The sequence below is a fragment of the Diabrotica virgifera genome, chromosome 4, assembly GCF_917563875.1.
Source record: "Diabrotica virgifera virgifera chromosome 4, PGI_DIABVI_V3a".
Lineage (NCBI taxonomy): Eukaryota > Metazoa > Arthropoda > Insecta > Coleoptera > Chrysomelidae > Diabrotica > Diabrotica virgifera.
This window is the reverse complement of record NC_065446.1, coordinates 89,913,297-89,938,690: the sequence shown is the minus strand read 5'-3', so window position 1 is coordinate 89,938,690 and position 25,394 is coordinate 89,913,297. Positions and strand designations below refer to the sequence as shown.

Genomic DNA, 25,394 nt, shown 5'->3' with positions numbered 1-25,394 from the left:
TATTGTGTTCCTGTTTTAATGAAATTAACGCGACAATTCGATGAAATAAAATTATTTTGACATAATATTCGAAAGTCAAATCGGTAGACAATAACAGTCGTTTTGAATCATCGTCATGGAAACTAAGATCGTCGTCATGCTAACTAATTAAGTGCGTCCGCGGGTGCCTGTCGGCGACTAGTCGGCGACAAATTAGCAGCAAAACGCATGCGCACTTTAAAATTATATAAATAATATCGTTAATAGATAAATATACAAGGTATATTTACTTATTATAATTTAATAATTAGTTATTAATATTAATTAAAAGTAAATATACCTTGTTTATTTATCTATTAACGATATTATTTATATTAAATGAGGTTAGAAATTGTCGGCGATAATTTGTCAACTGTACCCGCGAACGCACCTTTGAAAATTTGGTTTTGACAACCTTGTCAGAGAATTAATTTGTGTATGTATTTTCAGTAGTAATTGCACAAGAGCTCTAAAATTCTATATTAATTTTAGAGTTCGAGTGCAATTTGTTGCGATTATTTCATGAATAAAACTGTTCAAAACCAAAATTTTATTGTAATTTATATATCTAAGTACCAATTAGTGAAATTAAACACACAGTTGTTATAAATATGTGTTTGACGGTTGAAAGTCATCACTTTTATAATTTTTAAAACATTTGTCATTAATGTCACTGAATGTATTTTTTCGTTGCAACGAAGGGCATCTGACGTAATATGCTTAACGACGGGAGATTATCAAAAATTATCACCTTAATTTGCATGTCTGTAGCTTTCTATTGGTCAGAATCTCCTATGAATGAAATAATCATATTAATTAAATTAATTGATTAAGATTTGGTAATTTTTTAAAGACTCATAGAAAAAATATTGTTCCTAACTCTTGCAGAAAGTCTCTTTTCCGCACTCGACTGCTTGCCGAACTCCCGCTTCGCGTCGTTCGGCAAACTGCAGTCGCGTGCGGAAAAGAATGACTTTTTGCACTTGTTAGGAAAATAACTATATTAGCCCAGTCGGGATAGCATTTGACCTTGCATTAGGAGCTGCCCCAAATTTTATTTTTCTAATCTCTAGGGAGGGTCAATATTAGTATAAATTTAAAATCTTGACTGAATTCCGCCGTTGCGTTAGCCGCCATCTTGATTTTAAACGGGAACCGTTTTTGCTCAATATCTCCGCCATTTTTAATTTTTTGACAAAAAATGTACAAACTGAAATTGTTGAAAATACGATTTTCTATAGTTTCATTAATTACAATTTTTTTCGTGCGGTCGATATTTTCCGAGTTATGAGGGGAAAATAGTGACAGTTGTAGCATAATTATTGAATTATTGAATTATCTCGTTTATTATTAGTTCTACAACAAATATATACTTATACAAAAATGAAGAGAATTAAATTTTGTACAATTTTCATGTCGTACATTTTTTTGATAAAATCCATATTTCAGGTAGTACGTAGGTGGTAAATGTGCGAGCGTAAGACCTGATTGATTTTGTAGCAATGGTTTTTATTCAATATCTCCGCCATTTTCAACTTTTCGACAAAAAGTGTAAGAATTGAAATCGTTGCAATTACGATTTACTACAATTTTTCGAGAGAACTAGTGGCGGGTCTACAAGGGGGGGATGGGAAAATCCCCCCCAACAGGGTCCAAAATAAAAAAAAAATTGTTGAAACATCACGATATATTAGCTGACATAAAACTTGAAATATCGAGAGACAAATTCAACCAATCAAACCCGCTAGTTAATAAAATTAAGTGAACTTAATGCATATAATGTCTTTTTATGTCTTTTATATACTTAGTTTGGTTGATGTTTCATTGGAAGTTTCAAAAATTGTATAAAATATAATTCTCTTTATTTTTGTTCATGTACAATTAGGTCGTAAAATTATTAATAAATGAGACAATTCAATAATTATGCTTCCCCTCCGCTTCCATTATTTTCCCCCTTAACTCGGAGAATATTGATCGTATAAAAAAATTGTGCCAAAGAAATTGTAGGAAATTGCATTTCCAACAATTTTCTTTCCCACCATTTAGGTTAAAAAGTTGAAAATGGCGGAGATATTAAGCAACAACAGTTCTCATTTAAAATCAATATGGCGGCTAATGCAACCGCGGAATTCAGTCGAGATTTTAAATTTACACTACTATTGATCTCTGCTAAAGGATAGAATTATAAAATTTGGGGCAGCTCGGAAACAAAATTCAATTCAATAATTATGCTTCCCCTACCACTTTTTACTATTTTCCCATGTAACTCGGAAAATATCAACCGTATGAAAAAAATTGTTAAAAGAAATTGTAGGAAATTTTATGTTGAACAATTTTAGGAAAATGGCGTAGATATTGAACAAAAACAATTGCTATAAAATAAATCCGGTCTTACGCTCGCGCCATTACCGCATACGTACTACCTTAAATATTAATTTTAGCAAAAAATGAAAGAGATCAAAATTGTGTAGAATTTAATTCTCTTCATTTTTGTATAGATGCATATTTGTTGGAAAGCTAATAATAAACGAGATAATTCAATAATTCAATAAATATGCTCCAACTCTCACTATTTTCCCCTCATAACTCGGAAAATATCGACCGCACGAAAAAAATTATAATTAATGAAATTATAGAAAATCGTATTTTCAACAATTTCAGTTTCTACACTTTTTGTCAAAAAATTGAAAATGGCGGAGATATTGAGCAAAAACGGTTCTCGTTTAAAATTAAGATGGCGGCTAACGCAACGGTGGAATTTAGTCGAGATTTTAAATTTATACTAGTATTGACCCTCCCTAAAGATTAGAAAAATAAAATTTGGGGCAGCTCCTAATGCAAGGTTAGGCCTGTTATTCGTCTAACCCGACTGGACTATATCGCTTTATGAAATAATAATAATTATCGTTTTATATTTGTCGAGGTCACTTTTGGCTTTTCTTCTTTCGTGCATTAGTTTCAGGATCTCTAGGATTCTTTGTTTTATTCGTCTATAAATGCAGTCACTTGCTCGTTTTACAGGACTTGAGTTATCATTTTCGTATTAACGTCATTTAGCATACGTAGATCGTATGATCGTGATTTCTTTTGTGCACTATTTTGAGTATTTAAGATAAACAATTGATATAATTACATTTTAGATAAACAAATATATACATACTTACTTACCACTGAAGTAACTAACTTGTTTGCTCGTTTTAAATCAGTACTATCGGCTTTTCTTAAATACTCGGCAAACTGCCTAGAATTGGTCACGTCTATACCGAGATTTGCAGCTACACTCATAGCAACCGATTTGGGATTTTGTTGATATCCCCATACAGACCTAGGATCACCGCTCATTGATATAGCTCTACTAAAAAGCCCTTTACTTTTTGGTGAGAGCATGTGATACCACACGCTGCAAGCTCCAGCACTTTGTCCTGCAATCGTAATTCTATTTGGATCACCTCCAAATTTGAATATATTTTGATATGTCCAACGTAAAGCAGCATTTTGATCTTTTAGTCCATAGTTTCCAGGCAACACTGTATCTTCGGTGCTTAAAAAGCCTAAAACAAATGTACAGCTACAGCCATTGAATAGTTTAAAGGCTAAAAAAAGTGGATGACGGAAACATGTATTGAGTGAAAGGAATTACAGGAAAAACATGATAATTGTAATTAACACAAAAAAGTTTGAGAAAAGCAATCGAAATCAAGTTAGGGATATAGAAAATTATGCTCATTTTCATAGCTGATTTTTTCGAGAACCGATTAACGGATTCCGGTAATTTGTTTTATTATTTTAGATTTTTCTTTAGTATTTACACAGTTGCGCAAAGGTTTACTCAAACTTCTTTTTTTTGTACTTATACTGGGTGGAAGAAAATAAATGTTCTTCTTATATTACGTTTAAGACGCCCTGTAGGGAGGACGAGGTACAAATGTGAGTATTCATCAGAACCGTACTGTAGCATTATGTTTTGTGAACATTTTTTTAATGTCCTTGATATCTCTAGAAACAAATAAAATAGATAGTTTTGTATTTTAACATGTGTTTTAACCGAAACAAAAGTTTGAGACGCCTTGTAGGGAATAAATGACACAAAGTTGGGTATACATCGATATTATGGTGTAGTATTATATTTTGCGAATATTTTTTTAATTTCTCCAATATCTTTAATAACAAAGAAACTAGACGGTTTTATTCTTTAGTATGTTTTAACTGACGACATGCGATACGTGAAGAGGCCATGTCTTGTGATATCACTAAGATGAAATTATTTTCTACATATAGTGCGAAAGGAATAGGGTGTTTAAAGAAAAAAGATCTGTGTATTGTACCTCTCGCTATTTAAAGAACCTCCACGTAGACACCAAATCCGTACTTATTCTCAAGGAAATTCCGCCCCAAAACATCACACGGCCTCCATTACAACAATCTCGTCTCTCTTATATTACGCTGTGCATACCGCTTACCTGGTCGACAGATAACTCCTATAGGTGTCGATAAGAATTATTTACCTTATGTGCCTTTCTGTTTTTAAAGTTTTGTTAACTGATATTTTTTTATTGTTAATTAATTAATGTATTTAGTTAATACACTTGTTAAAGAGTAAAACCACATATCTTATTTGTTTCTAAAGATATCAAGGACATTCAAAAATAAAATGTTCACAAAACATAAGACTAAAATACGATTCCGATGTATACTAACATTTGTACATCGTCCTTAAACGTCCACAAACTTAACATAAGAAAAACTTTTCTTTTCTTCAACCCGGTATAAGTACAAAAAAGAAGTTTGAGTAAATCTTTGTAAAACTGTATAAATACTAAAGAAATATCTAAAATAATAAAAAAAAAATAGCGGAATCCGTTCATCTGTTCACGAAAAAATCAACTATGAAAATGAGCATAATATTCCATATCCCTAACTTTTGACGGGCAGTTCATATCGAAAATCTTTTCATCGACAAACGAACACAATCAACACATATTGATAGCGAGGAGGCACAATTAATATTAAAATCTGAAGCCCACATGCTATAAACATCTTAAAATCTGGCAGAGGCCTTGGGCCAGATCGAAGAATTCACATCGAGCTGATTAAACCTATAGGTGAAGTTATACATGCAAGCATATTCAGAAAGTGGAAGCGGATATTAGTAGTAGATATTCAGATCAGTAGAAGCTCTGTATAGTTTCACGACTCTTGCCCAAAAATGCCGATAGCAACGAAAATATTTTTTCGTCGCATTTATAGACTATGAGAAAGCTTTCGACAAAGTTAAAAATAACATTCTCAGGGAATGTTTAAAGCGAAAAGAACTCGACAAAATGATATTAACATTGTGAGAAATCTCTATTGGAACCAACAGGCTGTTGTAACATTAGATGAAAATAACACGGATGCGTAACAGATAAGTAGGTGAATGAAACAAGGCTGTGTGTAATTTCACCATTACCAAGAGATAAAGATAAATGGTGAAAATTTAAATACCGGGTGTCCAATTATATTTTCCCCCATTTTAACTGCCTATAACTTCTAAACGGCTCAAGATAGAAATATGCGGTTTTCGCTGAAATGTTTTATTTTAGTAAAAGTTTTTTCTCAATGGATTGAATTTTTTATATCGCTTTCAAATATGAAAAAAATGGCGGATTTTTGAAAAAAAACGTTGTTGACTTTTTTTTTAATGGAACACCCAGTATATTTTTCTCCAAATTGAAAGAAAGTTCATTCAACTATCCAGCGATATAAAGTTTTTCAAAATCGGTTGTCAAATCACTGAGTAATTAATTTTTAAAATGAGAGGTGCAACATGGATAGCACATACCTAAATAACATAACTAAGCAAAATGATATTATTTTATGCGATTTCCACATTGCATCTCTCATTTTAAAAATTAATTGTTCAGTCATTTGACAACCGATTTTAAAAAAATTTATATCGCTGAATAGGTAAATGAGCGTTTTTTCAAGTTTTTAGGTAAATGACCATTTTTTATATCGCTTTTAAATAAAAAATGGCGGATTTTTGAAAAAAAAAACTTTGTTGACTCTTTTTATTAAAACACCCGGTATATTTTTTTTGTAACTTGAAGGAACGGTCATTTACCTATCCAGCGATATAAAAATTTTTAAAATCGGTTGTCAAATGACTGGGAAATTAATTTTTAAAATGAGAGATGCAATGTGGAAATCACATAACAATATCTTTTTGCTTAGTTATGTTATTTAGATATGTGATATCCACGTTGCACCTCTCATTTTAAAAATTAATTACTCAGTGATTTGACAACCGATTTTGAAAAAGTTTATATCGCTGGATAGGTGAATGATCTTCCTTTCAATTTAGAAAAAATATACTGGGTGTTCTATTAAAAAAAGTCAACAATGTTTTTTTTTAAATCCGCCATTTTTTTTCGTATTTGAAAGCTATATAAAAAATTAAATCCATTCAGACAAAACTTTTACTAAAATAAAACATTTCAGCGAAAACCGCATATTTCTATCTTGAGCCGTTTAGAAGTTACAGGCAGTTAAAATGGGGGAAAATATAAGTGGACACCCGGTATTATTCGTTATACCGACGATGATGCAGTCATTATCGCTGAAAGTAGGAAACACCTGCAGTCGCTACTAAACGCAATTTGTAATACTGGGAAATAGTTTGTTTTAACAATAAAAAACCACGGTTATCGGTAAGAGGGGTAAAGTTATAACTAGGGAGCGGATTTTATGCTAAATGCATATTGGTTGCATATTTCGCATATTTGAGAATACCAAATTTTGCCTATTTTTTAAAAAACGTGGATATTATGTGCCTATATAAAAACATTTTTGTCCAAACAAAAAAATTTAAAAATTTTTTAATTCGACACAAAATGTTCCCCCACATGATGCCATATCTTTTCGAGAACTACCTGAAGTCTGCTCATTCACTACCTTCTCGGTTTTTCTTAGAAAACTCCCGATATTTACCCACAATGTGCATCTAGTAGGCCGTCATAAAATGATTGTAGGATGTTAAATACCCTATTGTTAAGAGAATATTTGCACCTCTAAACATCGTTTTACTACTCTCTAACAGAAATTTAAATATGGTTTAAATCAGATCCAGTAAATCATTAAAATTAATCACCTTTAGTCGGTCAATGCGAATGTTTACTTTTTATGTAAAAGTACTTTTGTTTGTGAATAGTGCAATATGCCGAAAGATTCTAGCCTGGTTTATTCCCGGATCAGAACCTATCCTCAGCTTCTTTACACCAATGGAAAATTATTCTGTAAAGCATGTAATAAAATGATGAGTTTAAGATTGCTTTGTTCCTCTTTTTTTTTAATAAATAATATTTGGCTGATTCCTCAACATTTTAAGTTTAAACAGTTTGAAAAAGTATGTGTTATTGTCGTAGATACCATATTAACGAAAATTTTTGGTTACACAACACGTCGGGACAGAACTACATAAGTCAAAATACAAGAAGATGAGCGAATCGAAAGTAGTTTTGATCAGTGACCCATTGACAGTAGACAATAATAATTGTTCATAACTTCATCCAATGAATATAAATTTCATTCGGATTTAAAAAACACGGGAAAATCCTATGTTTAAAAGTTTATTGTAAATATATTGCAAGAAAAGTGTTCCCGATGAAAGTTCATTGAGAAAAAATTACGTACCTCGAATTTACAACGATAACATAAAAAAAATCAAGAAGATAGTGGAAAATCGATACATTCATTTTATTGTAGATAAATATGTGGTTTCTTAAAATGCGCATTTTTTAAAATTATTGTGCATATCTTACGCATATTTCATAATTTTTTACTGCATATGTATGCGCATATTTCATCAAAATTGCTCGCATATAAATCCGCTCCCTAGTTATAACAAAGATCCAGATAAAAAATTAAGATATTGAAAAAATGGACAAAATGAAATACTTAGGAGATTACTAGATTACTGAAGATTTGCAAAATCAGAAATTCGATCAAGAATACAGCACTTAAGAGCAGCCTTTATGGAGATGAGAAAATTTGTGAATAACCAAAGACTCAATCTGTAAATCAAACATAAAACTACACAGATATTAATTTGCTAAATACTACCCTGAAAGTTACAACCAATATTTTGCAACAACGAATAAATTAGCGTATAAACTTATCATGAGCAACAAGAAACTTTCGTCCGGGAAGGTCGTGTACATATGCATTGATTGTACACTGCTATGTCCAAAATTTCTTCTGACCCTTGGTAATATTTTTGCTGGTACATAGTTCTCGTGGTGTTCTGTCATGTGGTGCTGGTTTGCATATATAGATCTTCATAGAAGCCTTCCAATATACGTAGTATCTCAACTCTTTTATGTGTAATTATTTTTTCTTCCTTAATAGTTTTGTCCAAGTCAAGTCAAGTCAAGTCAAATTTATTCATCGCGTATCATGTATGAGACAAGTCAAAGTTACAGACATACAAAAGTATATAAATTAATAAATATGACAAAACATACTTAAAAGTTATTTTTAGAATATGGCTCTAGCTCACAAATGTATTGATGTACACACCTCCGAAAGTTTGGCTGATGTAAATTCATTCGTATACCTATTGGCAATTTGTTAAAGAAACTTATGGCTGCATAATGTGTGCTACCTTCCAACAAAACAGAACGATGTTGTGGAAGCATAAAGTGATTGTCTCTGAATCTTGTTGAATAAACATGGTTAAATTGAAATTTATTGAATTCATAAATTTTGCAATGTAAATACATTATACACGAAAATATATACAGACCAGGAATAGTAAGAATATTGTTTTGTCTAAAGATGCCTCTACAAGAATCTCTAAATTTCATTTTATAAATTGTCCTAATAGCTCTTTTCTGAAATACGAATATCTGCTCTAATTCAGAGGTACAACCCCAGACTCCAATGCAATATTTGGCTATTGAGTAAAAATGGGCAAAGTATACTGTTTTTAGTATTGATGTATTAAAGAGACGTGAAAGAATTCTCAATGCATAACATGCGCTACTTAATCTGGATTTCAAATTAGAAATGTGGTTTGACCATTTAAAATTACTGTCTAACAGGACCCCCAGCAACTTCGTGCAGTCTGTTTTATCTATTGCTGCTTGTATAGTGGCTTGATGGTTTAATAAATTATTTGACGTGAAAATCATATACTTTGATTTCTCTTCATTTAAAACTAGTTTGTTGGATAAGAGATAACTGTCGATGGTGGATAGTATCTGTGTAGTTTTATTTTGCAAATTTTTATCGGATGTTGCTGTGACTAAAATGTTGGTATCATCCGCATAACTGATGATGTTAACTCCACTCAGTGAATTAGTTACCAAAGCTATATCATTAATATATACTATAAAAAGTAGAGGACCCAATACACTACCCCGAGGGACACCATAATGGATATCCAATGTGTTTGATTCGTTTACAAGTCCATTAGATGTTATCTTTACTTTTTGTCTTCTATTTTCTAGGTAGGAAGTAAACCATTTTAGAACTACACCACGAATACCAATCCTCTCAAGTTTTGTTAGCAACAAATTATGATCCAAAGTATCAAAAGCCTTGGACAAATCGAGAAATAAACCACATGCCTTCTCTCGTCTGTCCAAAGCATCCAACACTAAGCTGACGAAATTTGCAAGAGCTGTAGTTGTAGACTTAGAAGATGTAAAACCATGTTGAAAATTATGCATGACACTATGCTTTTTTAGGAATGCGTTTATTCTAGTATAAACCAGAGTTTCAATTATCTTTGAAAACACAGATAAGAGACTTATGGGACGGTAGTTGTTAAGGTCATCTTTATCACCACTTTTGAATAAAGGGATTACAATGGATAGTTTAAACATATTAGGAAATATTCCTTGTTGAAAAGAGGCATTACAAATATCCGTCAGTGGATCTACGAGAGCGTGAATGCATTGTTTTAATAACTTAGGGGAAATCTGATCAAAACCACAACTGTGTTTGGATTTAAAACTTCCGACTATACTAGTTATTTCCTGTGGGTTAGTTGGATATAAAAACATAGAACAACTATTACGGTTCTTTGACGCTGATGTAAACCCACCTATTTTAGTAGGATCGAAAGCGGCAAGTAACTTTGGAGCCATTTCAACAAAATGGTGGTTAAATTTGTCTGCTAAATTATTATTATTATCACTAGGTACTTTTGAGTTGTTTTGTTTCCCGACTGTTAAGTTTACTAAATGCCAAATACATTTCATTTTATTTGATGATTCGTTTAACTGTCTCATGAAGTGACTACTTTTTGCTGCTTTTAATTTAATTGAATATTCTGTCTTTGCTAAATGAAGGACTGGCCTAAGATTACTATTTTGCTGACAGATCGTTTCTAAAAGTTTTAGCTGATCCCTTAAATGGTACAGTTCCTGCGTAAACCAATTCGAACATGTACATTTTTTAGGTTTACATTTAAGTAGTGGAAAATGGGACCGAAAGTAATTTTGGATAGTATTTAAAAAAGCTAATGATTTATCCTCAGCAGAAATTGTATTAAATACCTCTGACCAATTTGTTGACTCAAGGGTTTGAACAAAACGATTTATGTTCCTTTCACTATATGAACGGATGAATATATAGGCATCATTGTCTGTGTTAATGCTACATTGGAACAATTTCGCACGATGATCAGAGATAAAACCTTCCACAACCATTGTTTTTTGTTGGTGATTTATGTTTGTAGCAATATAATCAATTTGAGTTTTACTAGTTGGAGTTACTCTTGTATAATCATTCACAGTTACGGTTAAGCCATAAGAATCTAAAACATTTACCAAGTTCTGCTTACTTAGTGAATTTGATTTGAAATGTATATTAAAGTCACCTGTTAATATTATAGCCTTACCTTCGGAGACTAGTACATCAAGTATTAGATCCAGTTTTGACATAAAAACATCAATAGAGCCACGTCCAGGCAGATAAATACACAACACAACACAATTAAAAAGGCAATAGTCTATTTCCACAGCACTCACTTCAAAATTATATTTCTCAGATTGAGAACATATATTAGAACGTTCCTTCCAAACCACACCCTCTTTCACATAGATTGAAGACCCTCCATGTTCCCCTTGGTCACGGCAGAAAGATGAAGCCAGAGAAAATCCATTTATATGGTGTAGTTCTAGTTGTTCTTTAGATGTCCTTTTATTGTCTTATATTACTCGTATTATTTGTTAGCTTTTATATCTCCTGATTTAATTTCCTTTATAGCTTTTAATAAGTATATCCTTGTTCGTACTGTTTAGTTCCCTTTGGTTCGAATTTTCTCCTCTTAAGTTCCTTCTCTGTTTCATTTCCGCTTTCTTTTCGGAACTTTTTTCTATTTGGTTTTATTTTTTTCGAAAAGAAATTATTTTGGTGATCTGCGCGACAGTCACAAAAAAAAGAATATGTGTGTACTTTGTATGCACATAGGAAGTTATACTTCTATTATAATATGATTTCAACGAAATATATATATATATATATATATATATATATATATATATATATATATATATTAATTAAACGAAAAGATTTCTCTGGTATACAGAAGAAATCTTTTCCGTAGCGGACGTGAAAATGTAAATTTCAAAGTCTTCATAAAAGACGATGAACGACAAAAGACACCTCTTTGTGTCACAGATTTGTCTACAAAGCCACGTTATTCGCTACACATTCGTCAATAACGGAGAAGAACCGTGATATGAAAGGAAACGGCAATTGCATTTTATTTCACTTCGACCACCACCGATATTCTACACGACGTGTTTCGAGCTCATGTCAAGCTCTCGTCAGGAACATCTAGGTGGATGGTCGAGGTGTAAGAAAATGCTTTTGGCCTTTCTGGTAATAATAAAATAACCAGACTTCAGTACACTTGGTACGACATCTATATTAATTAAACGAAAAGATTTCTCTGGTATACAGAAGAAATCTTTTCCGTAGCGGACGTGAAAATGTAAATTTCAAAGTCTTCATAAAAGACGATGAACGACAAAAGACACCTCTTTGTGTCACAGATTTGTCTACAAAGCCACGTTATTCGCTACACATTCGTCAATAACGGAGAAGAACCGTGATATGAAAGGAAACGGCAATTGCATTTTATTTCACTTCGACCACCACCGATATTCTACACGACGTGTTTCGAGCTCATGTCAAGCTCTCGTCAGGAACATCTAGGTGGATGGTCGAGGTGTAAGAAAATGCTTTTGGCCTTTCTGGTAATAATAAAATAACCAGACTTCAGTACACTTGGTACGACATCTATATTAATTAAACGAAAAGATTTCTCTGGTATACAGAAGAAATCTTTTCCGTAGCGGACGTGAAAATGTAAATTTCAAAGTCTTCATAAAAGACGATGAACGACAAAAGACACCTCTTTGTGTCACAGATTTGTCTACAAAGCCACGTTATTCGCTACACATTCGTCAATAACGGAGAAGAACCGTGATATGAAAGGAAACGGCAATTGCATTTTATTTCACTTCGACCACCACCGATATTCTACACGACGTGTTTCGAGCTCATGTCAAGCTCTCGTCAGGAACATCTAGGTGGATGGTCGAGGTGTAAGAAAATGCTTTTGGCCTTTCTGGTAATAATAAAATAACCAGACTTCAGTACACTTGGTACGACATCTATATTAATTAAACGAAAAGATTTCTCTGGTATACAGAAGAAATCTTTTCCGTAGCGGACGTGAAAATGTAAATTTCAAAGTCTTCATAAAAGACGATGAACGACAAAAGACACCTCTTTGTGTCACAGATTTGTCTACAAAGCCACGTTATTCGCTACACATTCGTCAATAACGGAGAAGAACCGTGATATGAAAGGAAACGGCAATTGCATTTTATTTCACTTCGACCACCACCGATATTCTACACGACGTGTTTCGAGCTCATGTCAAGCTCTCGTCAGGAACATCTAGGTGGATGGTCGAGGTGTAAGAAAATGCTTTTGGCCTTTCTGGTAATAATAAAATAACCAGACTTCAGTACACTTGGTACGACATCTATATTAATTAAACGAAAAGATTTCTCTGGTATACAAAAGAAATCTTTTCCGTAGCGGACGTGAAAATGTAAATTTCAAAGTCTTCATAAAAGACGATGAACGACAAAAGACACCTCTTTGTGTCACAGATTTGTCTACAAAGCCACGTTATTCGCTACACATTCGTCAATAACGGATTCGTCATCGTCTTTTATGAAGACTTGGAAATTTACATTTTCACGTCCGCTACGGAAAAGATTTCTTCTGTATACCAGAGAAATCTTTTCGTTTAATTAATATAGATGTCGTACCAAGTGTACTGAAGTCTGGTTATTTTATTATTACCAGAAAGGCCAAAAGCATTTTCTTACACCTCGACCATCCACCTAGATGTTCCTGACGAGAGCTTGACATGAGCTCGAAACACGTCGTGTAGAATATCGGTGGTGGTCGAAGTGAAATAAAATGCAATTGCCGTTTCCTTTCATATATATATATATATATATATATATATATATATATATATATATAATATATATATATATATATATATATATATATATATATATATATATATATATATATATATATATATATGTACAAATATTTTAGTGATTTTTTGAATAACGGCAATTATTATTTATTTATTTCCTTTAATAAATTTACAGTTTTCTGTGTAATATAACCGTACTGTGTTAAATAGTGATTTTTTGAATAACGGCAATTATTATTTATTTATTTCCCTTAATAAATTTACAGTTTTCTCCTGAAGAAGTCACCAAATAGTGACGAAATATTGAGACCTACAACAAATAGAGTTTTATTTCATCTGACCGAATTGCTGTTATTCAAAAAATCACTATATATATATATATATATATATATATATATATATATATATATATATACAGTGCTGTTTTTGTGACGGTACGCGCCGGTACGCCGTACCGGCACCTTTTGGGACAAAAAATAAAAAAACAACCAAATTATAAACAAATTCCTGAATTTCTTCCTTGCTCCAAAATAGCTTTAAAACGCCCTTATTGAGGCTAAATTTAAAAAATTTTCCCCCCCTTTATGAACCCTCCCCAGACCCCCCGAAACATTGCGTACCGGAACTTTTATTGTTACAAAAACAGCACTGTATATATATATATATATATATTCCCATCTCTATCATTCCCATTTTCGGTAAAATTTTTGAAAGCATTCTTAATACTCGTTTGATAGAATATCTAGATAAACACAAAATACTTCACTGTAATCAATATGGCTTTAGAAAAAAGTGCAGCACTACACAAGCTATACAGAAAATTGTGACAGATATAGTCGACGGCTTGGAGGAGGGTCATTTCGTGTCTTTGACATTGTGTGATTTATCCAAAGCTTTTGACTGTGTTTCGCATAAATTACTGTTGGAAAAAATGCATAAATATGGTATAAGAGGAAACACCCTCAATCTATTTACATCTTATTTAACAAATAGAAAACAGGCAGTTTTTCTTAATAACAGCTTTTCTGATTTGAACACGGTCGAATACGGTGTTCCTCAAGGTTCAATACTAGGACCCACTTTGTTTCTTATTTATCTTAACGATCTATTTCACTACACTTTTCCCATAAAATGTGTATGCTTTGCAGATGATACCACTCTCATAAATACTGACATTAATCAACATAATTTGAAAATTAAAATAGATACTGACACTCAGAAAGCAAAAAACTGGTTTTTGCATAATGGTCTGAAGCTAAATGAAGACAAAAATCAGAATTTGATGTTTAGTTCTGATCGGAAGTGTGTCTTAGGAAATAGTGTTAAACTCTTAGGAATTTTTCTAGATGATAATTTGGACTGAAGTGCTCATACAGACTACTTAAGTTCTAAACTTGCTACAACTATATTTTTGATACGCAACTTAGTTTTTATGATCCCTAAAAGTACCCTTATAATGATCTACTTTGCACTGTTCCATAGCCATTTAAAGTACGGAATAACTATTTGGGGTGGCTCTTGTCACGCAGCTAGAATTTTTAAATTACAAAAGAAAGTAGTGAGGATACTTGCAGGAGCAGAGTATAGGGAACACTGTAAACCTTTATTTCAGGAGTTAGGTATTATGTCACTGCCTTCACTCTATATATATGAGACGCTGATTGAAATTCATTCCAACAAAAGTAAGTTTAACATAAACTCCAACTTCCATGATCATCATACAAGATCGAGAGATGCTATTAGAGCACAACGTTTTAGGTTGACGAAAAGTATAAAAAACTCGACTGATGTTAGTTTGTACAATTTTTTGCCAGATGAAGTAAAAAGTCTTCATTTACAGTCGTTTAAAAATAAAATAAAATCACATTTTTTAAAACATTGTTTTTACACAAAGACAGAGTACTTAGGTACCACTTATATAATATAATAGTACTAGTTTGGTCAGGGTTTTTTTTGCCGATTATGACGATATTAATTTCATGCTTTTATGTTTATTTAATGTTTTTACGTTTTTACATAGTGTGTTAAATTGTTTAAATTTGTTAGTACCTGTTTGTATATCTTTTCATTATAATTTATAATATTTATCTTTTAAATTTTGTCCAAGTTTTATAATGTACGTACTCTTTTGACTTGTCAAAAACAAAAGAAATTTTGTATATTTGATTCAATAAATTCTATTCTATTCTATTCTATTCTATTCTATTCTATATATAAAGGGTTGTCTACAGCTAATGCCGTTTCCCTTCCGTCAGCCAGGACTTCCATTTTTTTCGATCTTCCCAGTCTCCGTCTTCCAATCCTTTCTTAGACATGGCTTCGTCGACTTCATTTTTCCAAGATCTTCTAGGTCGTCCTCTTCTTCTCGTTCCTCTTGGGCTCCATTCTGCAACCTTTTTATCCAAGTGTTTTCTGCTCTACGTACGTGGCCGTACCATTTCAGTCTTCTCTCGTCTATATATTGCAGGGCATCTTTTTCCACTTGCATTCTTCTCCTTATCTCCTCATTTGTTATTCTGTCTCTTCTGGTGAGACCACAGCATCTTCTCCAGTATTCCATTTCGGTTGCCAGAATGCTTTTTTGGGTTTTTTTGTTTATGACCCAAATTTCTGCGGCATATGTCATGATGCTTCTTACTATTGTCTGGTATATCATTCTTTTTGTTTTTCCCTTGATGTTTTTATTCCAGATTACATTATGGAGTTGTCTGATGCAAGATCTTGTTTGTCCCAATCTACTTTTTATTTCTGCTTCTGTTGTTCCGCTTTTCGACATTATAAAGCCCAAATATTTAAAATTCTTCGTTCCTTTTATTTCAACTTGTTCTTCTACTTCTAAGTTTTTTACGTCTTCTTCCGATATCACTAAGTATTCCGTTTTCTTCATATTTATTTCCAGGCCCACCTTTCAACGAAATCAATATACTTTATCCAGTTTTATATATTTTATTTAAATATTAAACTAATTTTAATACCTACTACTTTCCAAAAATTTTTATTAAAACAATACCAAATATTAAAAAAATAAAAGAATAAAACACACACAAACACATTGAAAAATGAAGCAAAGAAATTATTTCTGAACAATAATTGTTGGCAAAAATTTGAACTAAATACGTAATTTCTGAAAAAAAATTATATAATAAATATACTTACAATTATAAAATGTATAAAAAAAATAAAAAAAATAAAAATTTGCATTGGGGATCGAACCTGCGTATATTAGAGTTGTTAGGTTTGAAATCAGCGCAGTTTCGAATTTAACCACTTAGACATAGACATACGAGTGATGTGGGAAGATACACCAACCGAACGTTTTACTTTTTGACTTTTTTACTTTTAACTTTTTGACAGTTGCTTATTCTCTTAATTTAATCGAATGAGTTTGATTTTTGTGGAATTAAAATATTAAAATACAACAAAACATAGGGTAACAAAACAATGTATTAGATGAAGATTGGTAGACATTTTATTGGTAATCAAATTATGTAAATCAAAGCATTACCTACTAGGTAGGTACATTTTGCATTTTCCAAATAGTTATGTATTTTTTTATAACAATACTGAAACATTTACAATTACGTACCTGTTGCTTTTAAAAACTATTTAAAAAGTCACTACAATTATAAACTTGCTTTTGTCTGTGTTCTCACAACAATAAAACTAATATACACAACATTTGTTTACCTATAACCTCCATATTGAACAATAATTTTGACAGGTTATTTTAATAACCAATCAGAGCACGTATAACGTTTCAGCTGCGCCCAGGACCAAGACTTTTGATGAATTCGGGCACATATACATTTACTCCCAAACGCGCCTAAAGAAGTATAACTTCAAAAACGGTCGAAGACTGAAAAGTGTTCATTGATTACACTGGGGAACACATTTTTTGTTGAGCTAGATCTGACACTTGTTCTGACACTGAATCTAAGAATAACCTCAGATTGTGTCTATCACGTCAACTTTTTAAACTGAGGTGTCCATTGAGTGGCCATATCTTACTTTATGAGGTGCCCATGCTTTATCTTTATCACCAAGTTTCACTTTAAAATAGACAAAATATGCTTGTCTGATGTTTGTCCTTTGACTGGGAATGGTAAAACTGCCACATATATACCAAAACGAATGGGGCCTGTTTTCGCACTTATGACGTGTAGGAGCAGAGGTAGCCATAAGGAAGCGATTCAGTTCAAACACACTAAGTAGTTCTATACACTTCAGTAACGAAATACTAAATACTACTAACCGACACACAAGGTTTGCCACAGTAATAACTGAGTATAACAGACGTAACTGAAAAGGAACAGGCATGTCTAGACCAGTTGCAGTTATCAGCGCGTCATTCCTCCCACCCATATAGAAAACGAACGTGACGTGATAGAAGCAAACTAAAAACAGTTTTGAAACCAGCATACCTAATTCTATAGAAAACAGCTAAAAAATCTAACTCAACAGAAATTAAGTTTCAAACTGTTCCCCAGTGTTATAAACTAATCGAGTTGATTACTTCCTTACGCCACCGAAGGTTATTACATCCAAGTCAACATACATAATATTCACTTAGAGAAAATATCAACTTTCTAAAAGTTTTAGCAGCGTAATATACAATTTTCAGTTTCTGAAAATTACAATAGTGGTACCATCAGTGCTGCCAGATTTCAGACGCTCAAAAATCTATGTAATAATAACGTTTAAAACAGCAAAATATTCGAAACTTACCAAACATTCCAAGTCTGTAATTAAAAGTCACTACTACTAATCCATTATCTAAAAGGTTGGATGGACCATAATATGTGGCTGATCCCTCATAAAATGCTCCACCATATATCCAAAAAATGACTGGCAGCAGCTTATTCGTCTTCGTTTGTGGCTTAAATAATATACAACATTAAATTTACTATGTGTTATATTAAACTAAACGTATGATATATATAGGCCTGGATCCTGCGTACCAAAAAAAAGTTGAATAATAGCAAGCTGAAAATTTTTTAATAGCTTAACGGTGTCTAGTCGCACAAACTTTGATGTACGGGAACACTGGAACAGGGAAGTTTTTATTGTGGAAGAATTTAAAAATTTGGAACGTCAAATAACGAAAACGCCCCATGTATTTTGTCGGACAGATCTTCCAATTGATTTGTTACCGTTTTATTAAACTCTAATGCAAAAATCAGACTGCTATTTATCACCAATATAATTCCTGTCATTTGACATGTTCTTCGTGTTCTACTCATTAAAATGTCAAGTTGGTGGTAAGCACTAGTCTGATTTTTGCATGAGAGTTTAATGACATGGTACCAAATCAATTGGAAGATCTGTCCGACAAAATACATGTAACGTTTTCGTAGTGTGACGTTCCAAGTTTTTAACCTATTAAAAGTACTTTTTGCGAACTTACGCGATATATAGCACTCGCTCCGCTGTCGCTCGTGCTCTAAACATCGCGTGCGTTCGCAAAAAGCATAATTCACGAACTGTTTCATAAATAACTATTTTTGTTATGTTACTCACTGTAAAAATATTAAGGTAGAGGCAGTCTTCGTTACCATCCGTTTCAGGATAATCAGGAAATGGAATGTGTACTTGTACACATTCTGAAGCTTTTACTGTTGCATCCAGTACACCAGTCCAAGGCTTTATTGGTTGTGGAGACTGGAATTTAATGTACCTATTTAGTAATTTATTGTGCAATAATTTAGTAGTGAAGAAAATTAACTATAATAAACTTCCTATACTATTTAGTAGAGAGAAATAACTACATATAATTATTATATTATTATATTACTATTAATTTGCCACACACTTGTTTATACATATGTCATCATTTGAAATATATCTGACCTTTTCAAATAATTATTATTCAAGCATCTTGTTAACAAGAAAGAGGACATTAAATCAAATATTAAAATGGTCACTTAAATATATGAATTAATTAGGATTGTTACTACGGCTGCGAGCAAAAAAAAATTAACGCAAAAGTAAAATAAGTTATATTTTTTTACTACGCTATTTGGCAAGTGTCTATTCACATATAATATGTAAAATTAGAAGTAAAATATTTAGACCTGAGTCTTGCGTACCAAAAATAAGTTGATCAATAACAAGCTGAGAATTTGTTAATAGCTTAACGGTGTCTAGCCGGACAAACTTAGATGTACTGGAACGCTGGAACAGGGGAAGTTTTAATTGTGGAACAGGTTAAAAATTTGGAACGTCAGCCTACGAAAATGTTCCATGTATTTTGTCGGACAGAACTTCCAATTGATTTGTTACCATTTCATTAAACTCTCTTGCAAAAATCAGACTGGTGTTTATAACCAACTGGGCATAATGAGTGGAACACGAAGAACATGTCAAATGACAGTAATCATGTTGGTTAGTAATAGCAGTCTGATTTTTGCATGAGAGTTTAATTAATAAGAGTAACAAATCAATTGGATGTTCTGTCCGACAAAATATATGGGACGTTTTCGTCATCTGACGTTCCAAATTTTTAAACTGTTCCACAATTAAAACTGTCCCTATTCCAGTGTTCCCGTACATCAAAGTTTGTCAGACTAGACACCGTTAAGCTATTAACAAATTTTCAGCTTACTTTTAATCAACTTTTTTTGGTACGCGGGATCCAGGTCTATAAGACATATTTAGTTCCAAATAGGTGTTGATTTGAAGGAGCCAACCCCCAAAATATGCACGGGTTTGTATCAAAACATGTGGTGTTGGAATGCTACATAGCTGGGCACACAACTATCGATTCAAACGTGATGGAGTAGTTTAAAAGTGTTTTTACTAATATCTCGTAAGATTTTGAAATTCTGCGGTTTGAATAAAACTCATTTGAAGAAAATAGTAACTGTACGTGAAAAGTTCAGTATTCATTGTCTTGTACCGGTAACTACGATGACATTATTTGTGCTTATATTATTAACAAATTTTCTGCAGAAACCAAAACAAATTGGATAATGAAGATTCGCTATCCTTTATCAATACGATTTAAATTTCGCAAGATATATTTATTATGTTTGTCAGCTAGCAGAAAAGAACAACTCAAAAAAGCTAAAAAAAATAAAAGAAGCAACAGAAATAAGTATTAAATTTATTAAGGCAACAAGCGGTACTTTAAATACCTCACCATTATTAAAAAGAGGTTTATATGAAAAAATTGCTACCATTTAAAAGGGTGCGTTTTTGAGTAATGGGTGAATTAGTCCCTGGGCACAGGTTACATTAGGGTGAGTTCTATGCACTTTTGGTACAAACACGTCTACATAAAAATTGTTATTGGTTAAATTTATTATCTAAATATAACTTTTTAAAGTCAAAGATACTTTTTTTTACAAAAATATATTCAAAAGAAAAAGCACAACGAAACCCAAAAGAAAAAAATTTTGCTTTTTGTCCCATAACTTTTGTCCGCGTGGATATAGGTATAGACATTGCTTCACAGAAAAAAATTTAACATATTTTCTCTTTAAAATGATGTTTGATAGAGGTCATTAGGATTTACTGTTTTCGAAATATGATTTTTTAAATTTCGCCACTCACAGCAATTTTGGGCAATTTTCCTTGTTATTTCGCAAATATTGTTCTGTAACTTTTTTCTACGTAAATTTAGGCATATGTAAAGGTACATGTAAGCGGAATAGAAATCAATTACCTTTCAAATGTACTACTGTATAATGTTGTACGACTTCTTTTAAAAAGGTAATTTTTTTCAAGATTTTTTACTTTTATCGAGTTTTTATATTTTTTACGATTATTTTTTAAATTTCCCATTATAAGTTTTTTTTCTACATTTAGGTATATATTATATAATAAAAAACAAAGATTATTCTGATTATTTTAAAATGGTGTGTTATAAATAATTCTAGGATTATTTTTAAATAAGATATGCTTTTTCAAAATATAATAAGTACTTGCAACGATTTTGATTTTAGGATTATTTTTTAAATTTCTCATTATAACTTTTTTATGTGATTGTCTGTTATGATTGAATCTTATTTTTTATAGGTAATACTTTGGATCCACTTGATTCTTGACTCGGCCGGGCAAACTTCAAAATATGGATTAATTTCAATATTTACTGTCAAACCTCCTGCACCCTGCACCACAAGCTTTTCTTGAAAAAATAGCATGTAAATGTACCAAAGGATGTACAAAAAACTGCGGTTGTAGGAAGATAGGAATTAGTTGTTCAATATTCTGCAAAGGGTGCATGTTCATGGGTACTAATTGTGGGAACTCTAAGATAGCTGAGGTGTCAGAGGAAGATATTGAAGCTAATGCTAACGATGAGATGGACTTTGATTTTGAAATTTTTTTTAAATGTCAACGTTTATATACTTTTAACTAAAGTGATGTTTTCTAAGACTAATGTTTATGTAATTTATGTAAAAGAAATAATTTTAAATAATACAGGTAAAAAAATATCAAAGAAGCACTCGGTTTCCATTATTTAAATATAGATGATACACCATTTTAAAGAACAGAAAGAAAGCCCTCTTTATTGAGCAATATATACTATATGTATGTACAAGAAAAAAAAGTTATAATGAGAAATTTAAAAAATAATCCTAAAATCAAAAATCGTTGCAAGTACTTATTACATTTTGAAAAATAATATCTTATTCAAAAATAATTCTAGAATTTTTTGTAATACAACATTTTAAAGTAAACAAAATAATAAGCTTTTTTTATTATATAATATAATATATACCTAAATGTAGAAGAAAAAAGTTGTAATGAGAAATTTCAAAAATAATCGTAAAAAATGTAAAAAATTTATTTTTTTTATATTAGGGATTATATAATAGATAATATAATATTATATAATATATAATAATATTATTTTATTTTTATATTATATTATCAAAAATCGTTAAAATTATAAAATCTAGAAAAACCATAATCTCTTTAAAAAAAGTCGTACAACGTAATACGGTAGACCATTTTAAAGGTAATTGATTTCTATTCCTATTTAGTCTGGGCTGATTATCGGAGAATAGGCCATTTTTGGGAAAAGTTATTTACCAGCAATTTTATTGCTGGAATCGAATTATAAGATCCTATATATTAATAATATAGGTATGCAAAGTCCTCAGATAGTGTGCTACTTTTTTTATAAACAAAATGGCGCCCGAAAATCGTGTTTTTTTCAATTATTGCTCTAGAACTCCGAAGATTTTAACTTTACAACAAAAACACTCAAATAAAAATTCACTGTGATTAAATTATGCATAGAGACGTGTTTTTCCCGATCTGCTCCGACGAAAATTTTCCTCGGAAAATGCGGGTTTTCCCAACAAAGTCTTTAATTTTCAAATAAAGTTTTAGATAAGTAATTATTTACCAATAATTAAATAATTTGGTGACTTAAAAGCCTTCTTGGTTTAGTTTAGATTATAGTTCCAGAAGCTGGTGAAAATTAAACGAATATTTTAGCAACAATTCAATTGTTAATTAATAATTTACGGTCGCAATAATAACCAAAATAATTATGATACACTGATCAAACTTTGAAATCTGATAAAGATGAGATGCCTATTTAACATTTTGTCGACAAAATATAAATTTTTTATTTTTTTGCATAATCTTTAAATGTTTAAAAAAATAGTTATAAACAAATTAACATTTCTCAAAAAGTTTTTATTATATTATAATTTTAAAAAATAGCTAAAATGCGCATTTCAAATATCTTGAAAATGAATGCTTTAAAAATTTTTTGCAACCATTTGCAAAAAAGTTATGAAACAGCAAAATAAACATACGATTACTACGGTGTTAATAATTTTTTTTAATTCTTTCAAAGCGTAGAAGTGAGCTTAAAGTACAAGCTAATTATTTATACAACAATATTGATTATCAGCTTAATGGTTATATTTTAATTAAAGATTATAAATATATTTTTTTGTAATTTATACGCGCGAAGGTAGAATAATACAGTACCGTAGCTACCCGCCCACATACACAACTCGCGCGAGTTTAAGCGTGTCAGTCGCTTCGAGTGAACATTTTATCTCCGGCTCTGTATCAAGCCTACTTTCGCGCTAAAAATTACAAAAAAAAGTATTTTTAATCTTTGATTAAAATATAACCATTGCACTAATTTTTGACATTCTTTGTGAGTAATTAGATTGTACCATAGACTCACTTTTAAGCTTTGAAACAATTAAAACAAATTATAAACAATGGAGATATCGTATAATTATTTTGCTGTTTCCTAACTTTTTTGCAAATGGTTGGAAAATTTTTTTAAAGCATTCATTTTCAAGACCTATGAAATACGCATTTGAGGTATTTTTTAAAATTAGAATATAATAAACAATTTCTAAGAAATGTTAATTTGTTTATAACAATTTTTTTTAAACATATAAAGATTATGCAAAAAAATGAAAAATTTATATTTTGTCGACAAAATATTAAATAGGCATCACACCTTTATAATCTTTCTAAATTTGATCAATGTCTCATGATTATTTTGGTTGTTATTGCGACTGTAAATTGTTAATTAACAATTGAATTGTTGCTAAAATATTCATTTCATTTTAACCGGCTTCTGAATTTATAATCTATACCAAGAAAGCTGTTATTTCACCATGCTATATAAATATTGATAAATAATTACTGGCCCAAAAAATTTATTTGAAAATTCGAGATTTTGTTGGCAAAACCCACATTTTCCGAGGAAAATTTTCGTCGGAGCAAATCGGGAAAAACATGCCTCTATGTAGAATTAAACTGGGGTGAATTTTTATTTGAGTATTTTTGGTGTAAAGTTAAAATCTTCGGAGTTATAGAGCAATAATTGAAAAAAATACGATTTGTCGGCGCCATTTTGTTTATAAAAAAAGTAGCCTACTATCTGTGGACTTTGAATACCTATATTAATAATATATAGGATCTTATAATTCGATTAAAGCAATAAAATTGCTGGTAAATAACCTTTCTTTGTACTTTACTAATTAGACCAACGTATTATAACTATTTTGTTTTCAAAATTTAAAGATTATGCAAAAAAAGAAAAATTTATATTTTGTCGATAAAATATTAAACAAGCATCTCATCTTTATAATCTTTATAAGTTTGATCAATGTATCATGATTATTTTGGTTATTATTGCGATCGTAAATTGTTAATTAACAATTGAATTGTTGCTAAAATATTCGTTTAATTTTCACCGGCTTCTGGAATTACAATCTATACCAAGAAATCTTTGATGTCACTAAGTTATTTAATTATTGATTAATAATTACTTACCTAAAACTTTATTTGAAAATTATAGTTTTTGTTGGGAAAACCCGCATTTTCCGAGGAAAATTTTCGTCGGAGCAAATCGTGAAAAACATATCTCTATGCAGAATGTAATTGCGGTGAATTTTTATTTGGGTGTTTTTGTTGTAAAGTTAAAATCTTCGGAGTTATAGAGCAATAATTGAAAAAAATACGATTTGTCGGCGCCATTTTGTTTATAAAAAAAGTAGCACACTATCTGCAGACTTTGCATACCTATATTATTAATATATAGGATCTTATAATTCGATTCCAGCAATAAAATTGGTGGTAAATAACTTTTCAATGAATTTTGCTAATTAGCCCAGAGTAATTACGTGTACCATTGCATATACCTAAAGATACGTAGAAAAAAGTTACACAACAATATTTGCGAAATAACAAGGAAAATTGCCCAACATTGCTGTGAGTGGAGAACTTTGAAAAATCATATTTGGAAAACTATAAATCCTAATTACTTCTACTAAACAATATTTTAAAGAAGAAATATGTAGGTTTTTTTTCTGTAAAGCAATGTCTATACCTATATCCTCGTAGACAAAAGTTATGGGACAAAAAACAA

General features: G+C 31.2%; 1 protein-coding gene across 2 annotated transcripts in view; it reads right to left on the bottom strand.

Moving 5' to 3' along the window:
- The window catches only part of LOC126883057 (esterase FE4-like), a 197,700-nt gene that overhangs the window by 125,722 nt on the left and 46,584 nt on the right, over window positions 1-25,394 (bottom strand). For both annotated transcript variants that reach the window (XM_050648252.1, XM_050648253.1), the window contains exons 3-5: window positions 19,055-19,195; window positions 18,263-18,413; window positions 3,187-3,569 (exon numbers count right to left, since the gene is read on the bottom strand). In XM_050648252.1, coding sequence (XP_050504209.1) covers window positions 3,187-3,569; window positions 18,263-18,413; window positions 19,055-19,195 — 675 coding nt within the window. The remainder of the gene's footprint in view (window positions 1-3,186; window positions 3,570-18,262; window positions 18,414-19,054; window positions 19,196-25,394) is intronic.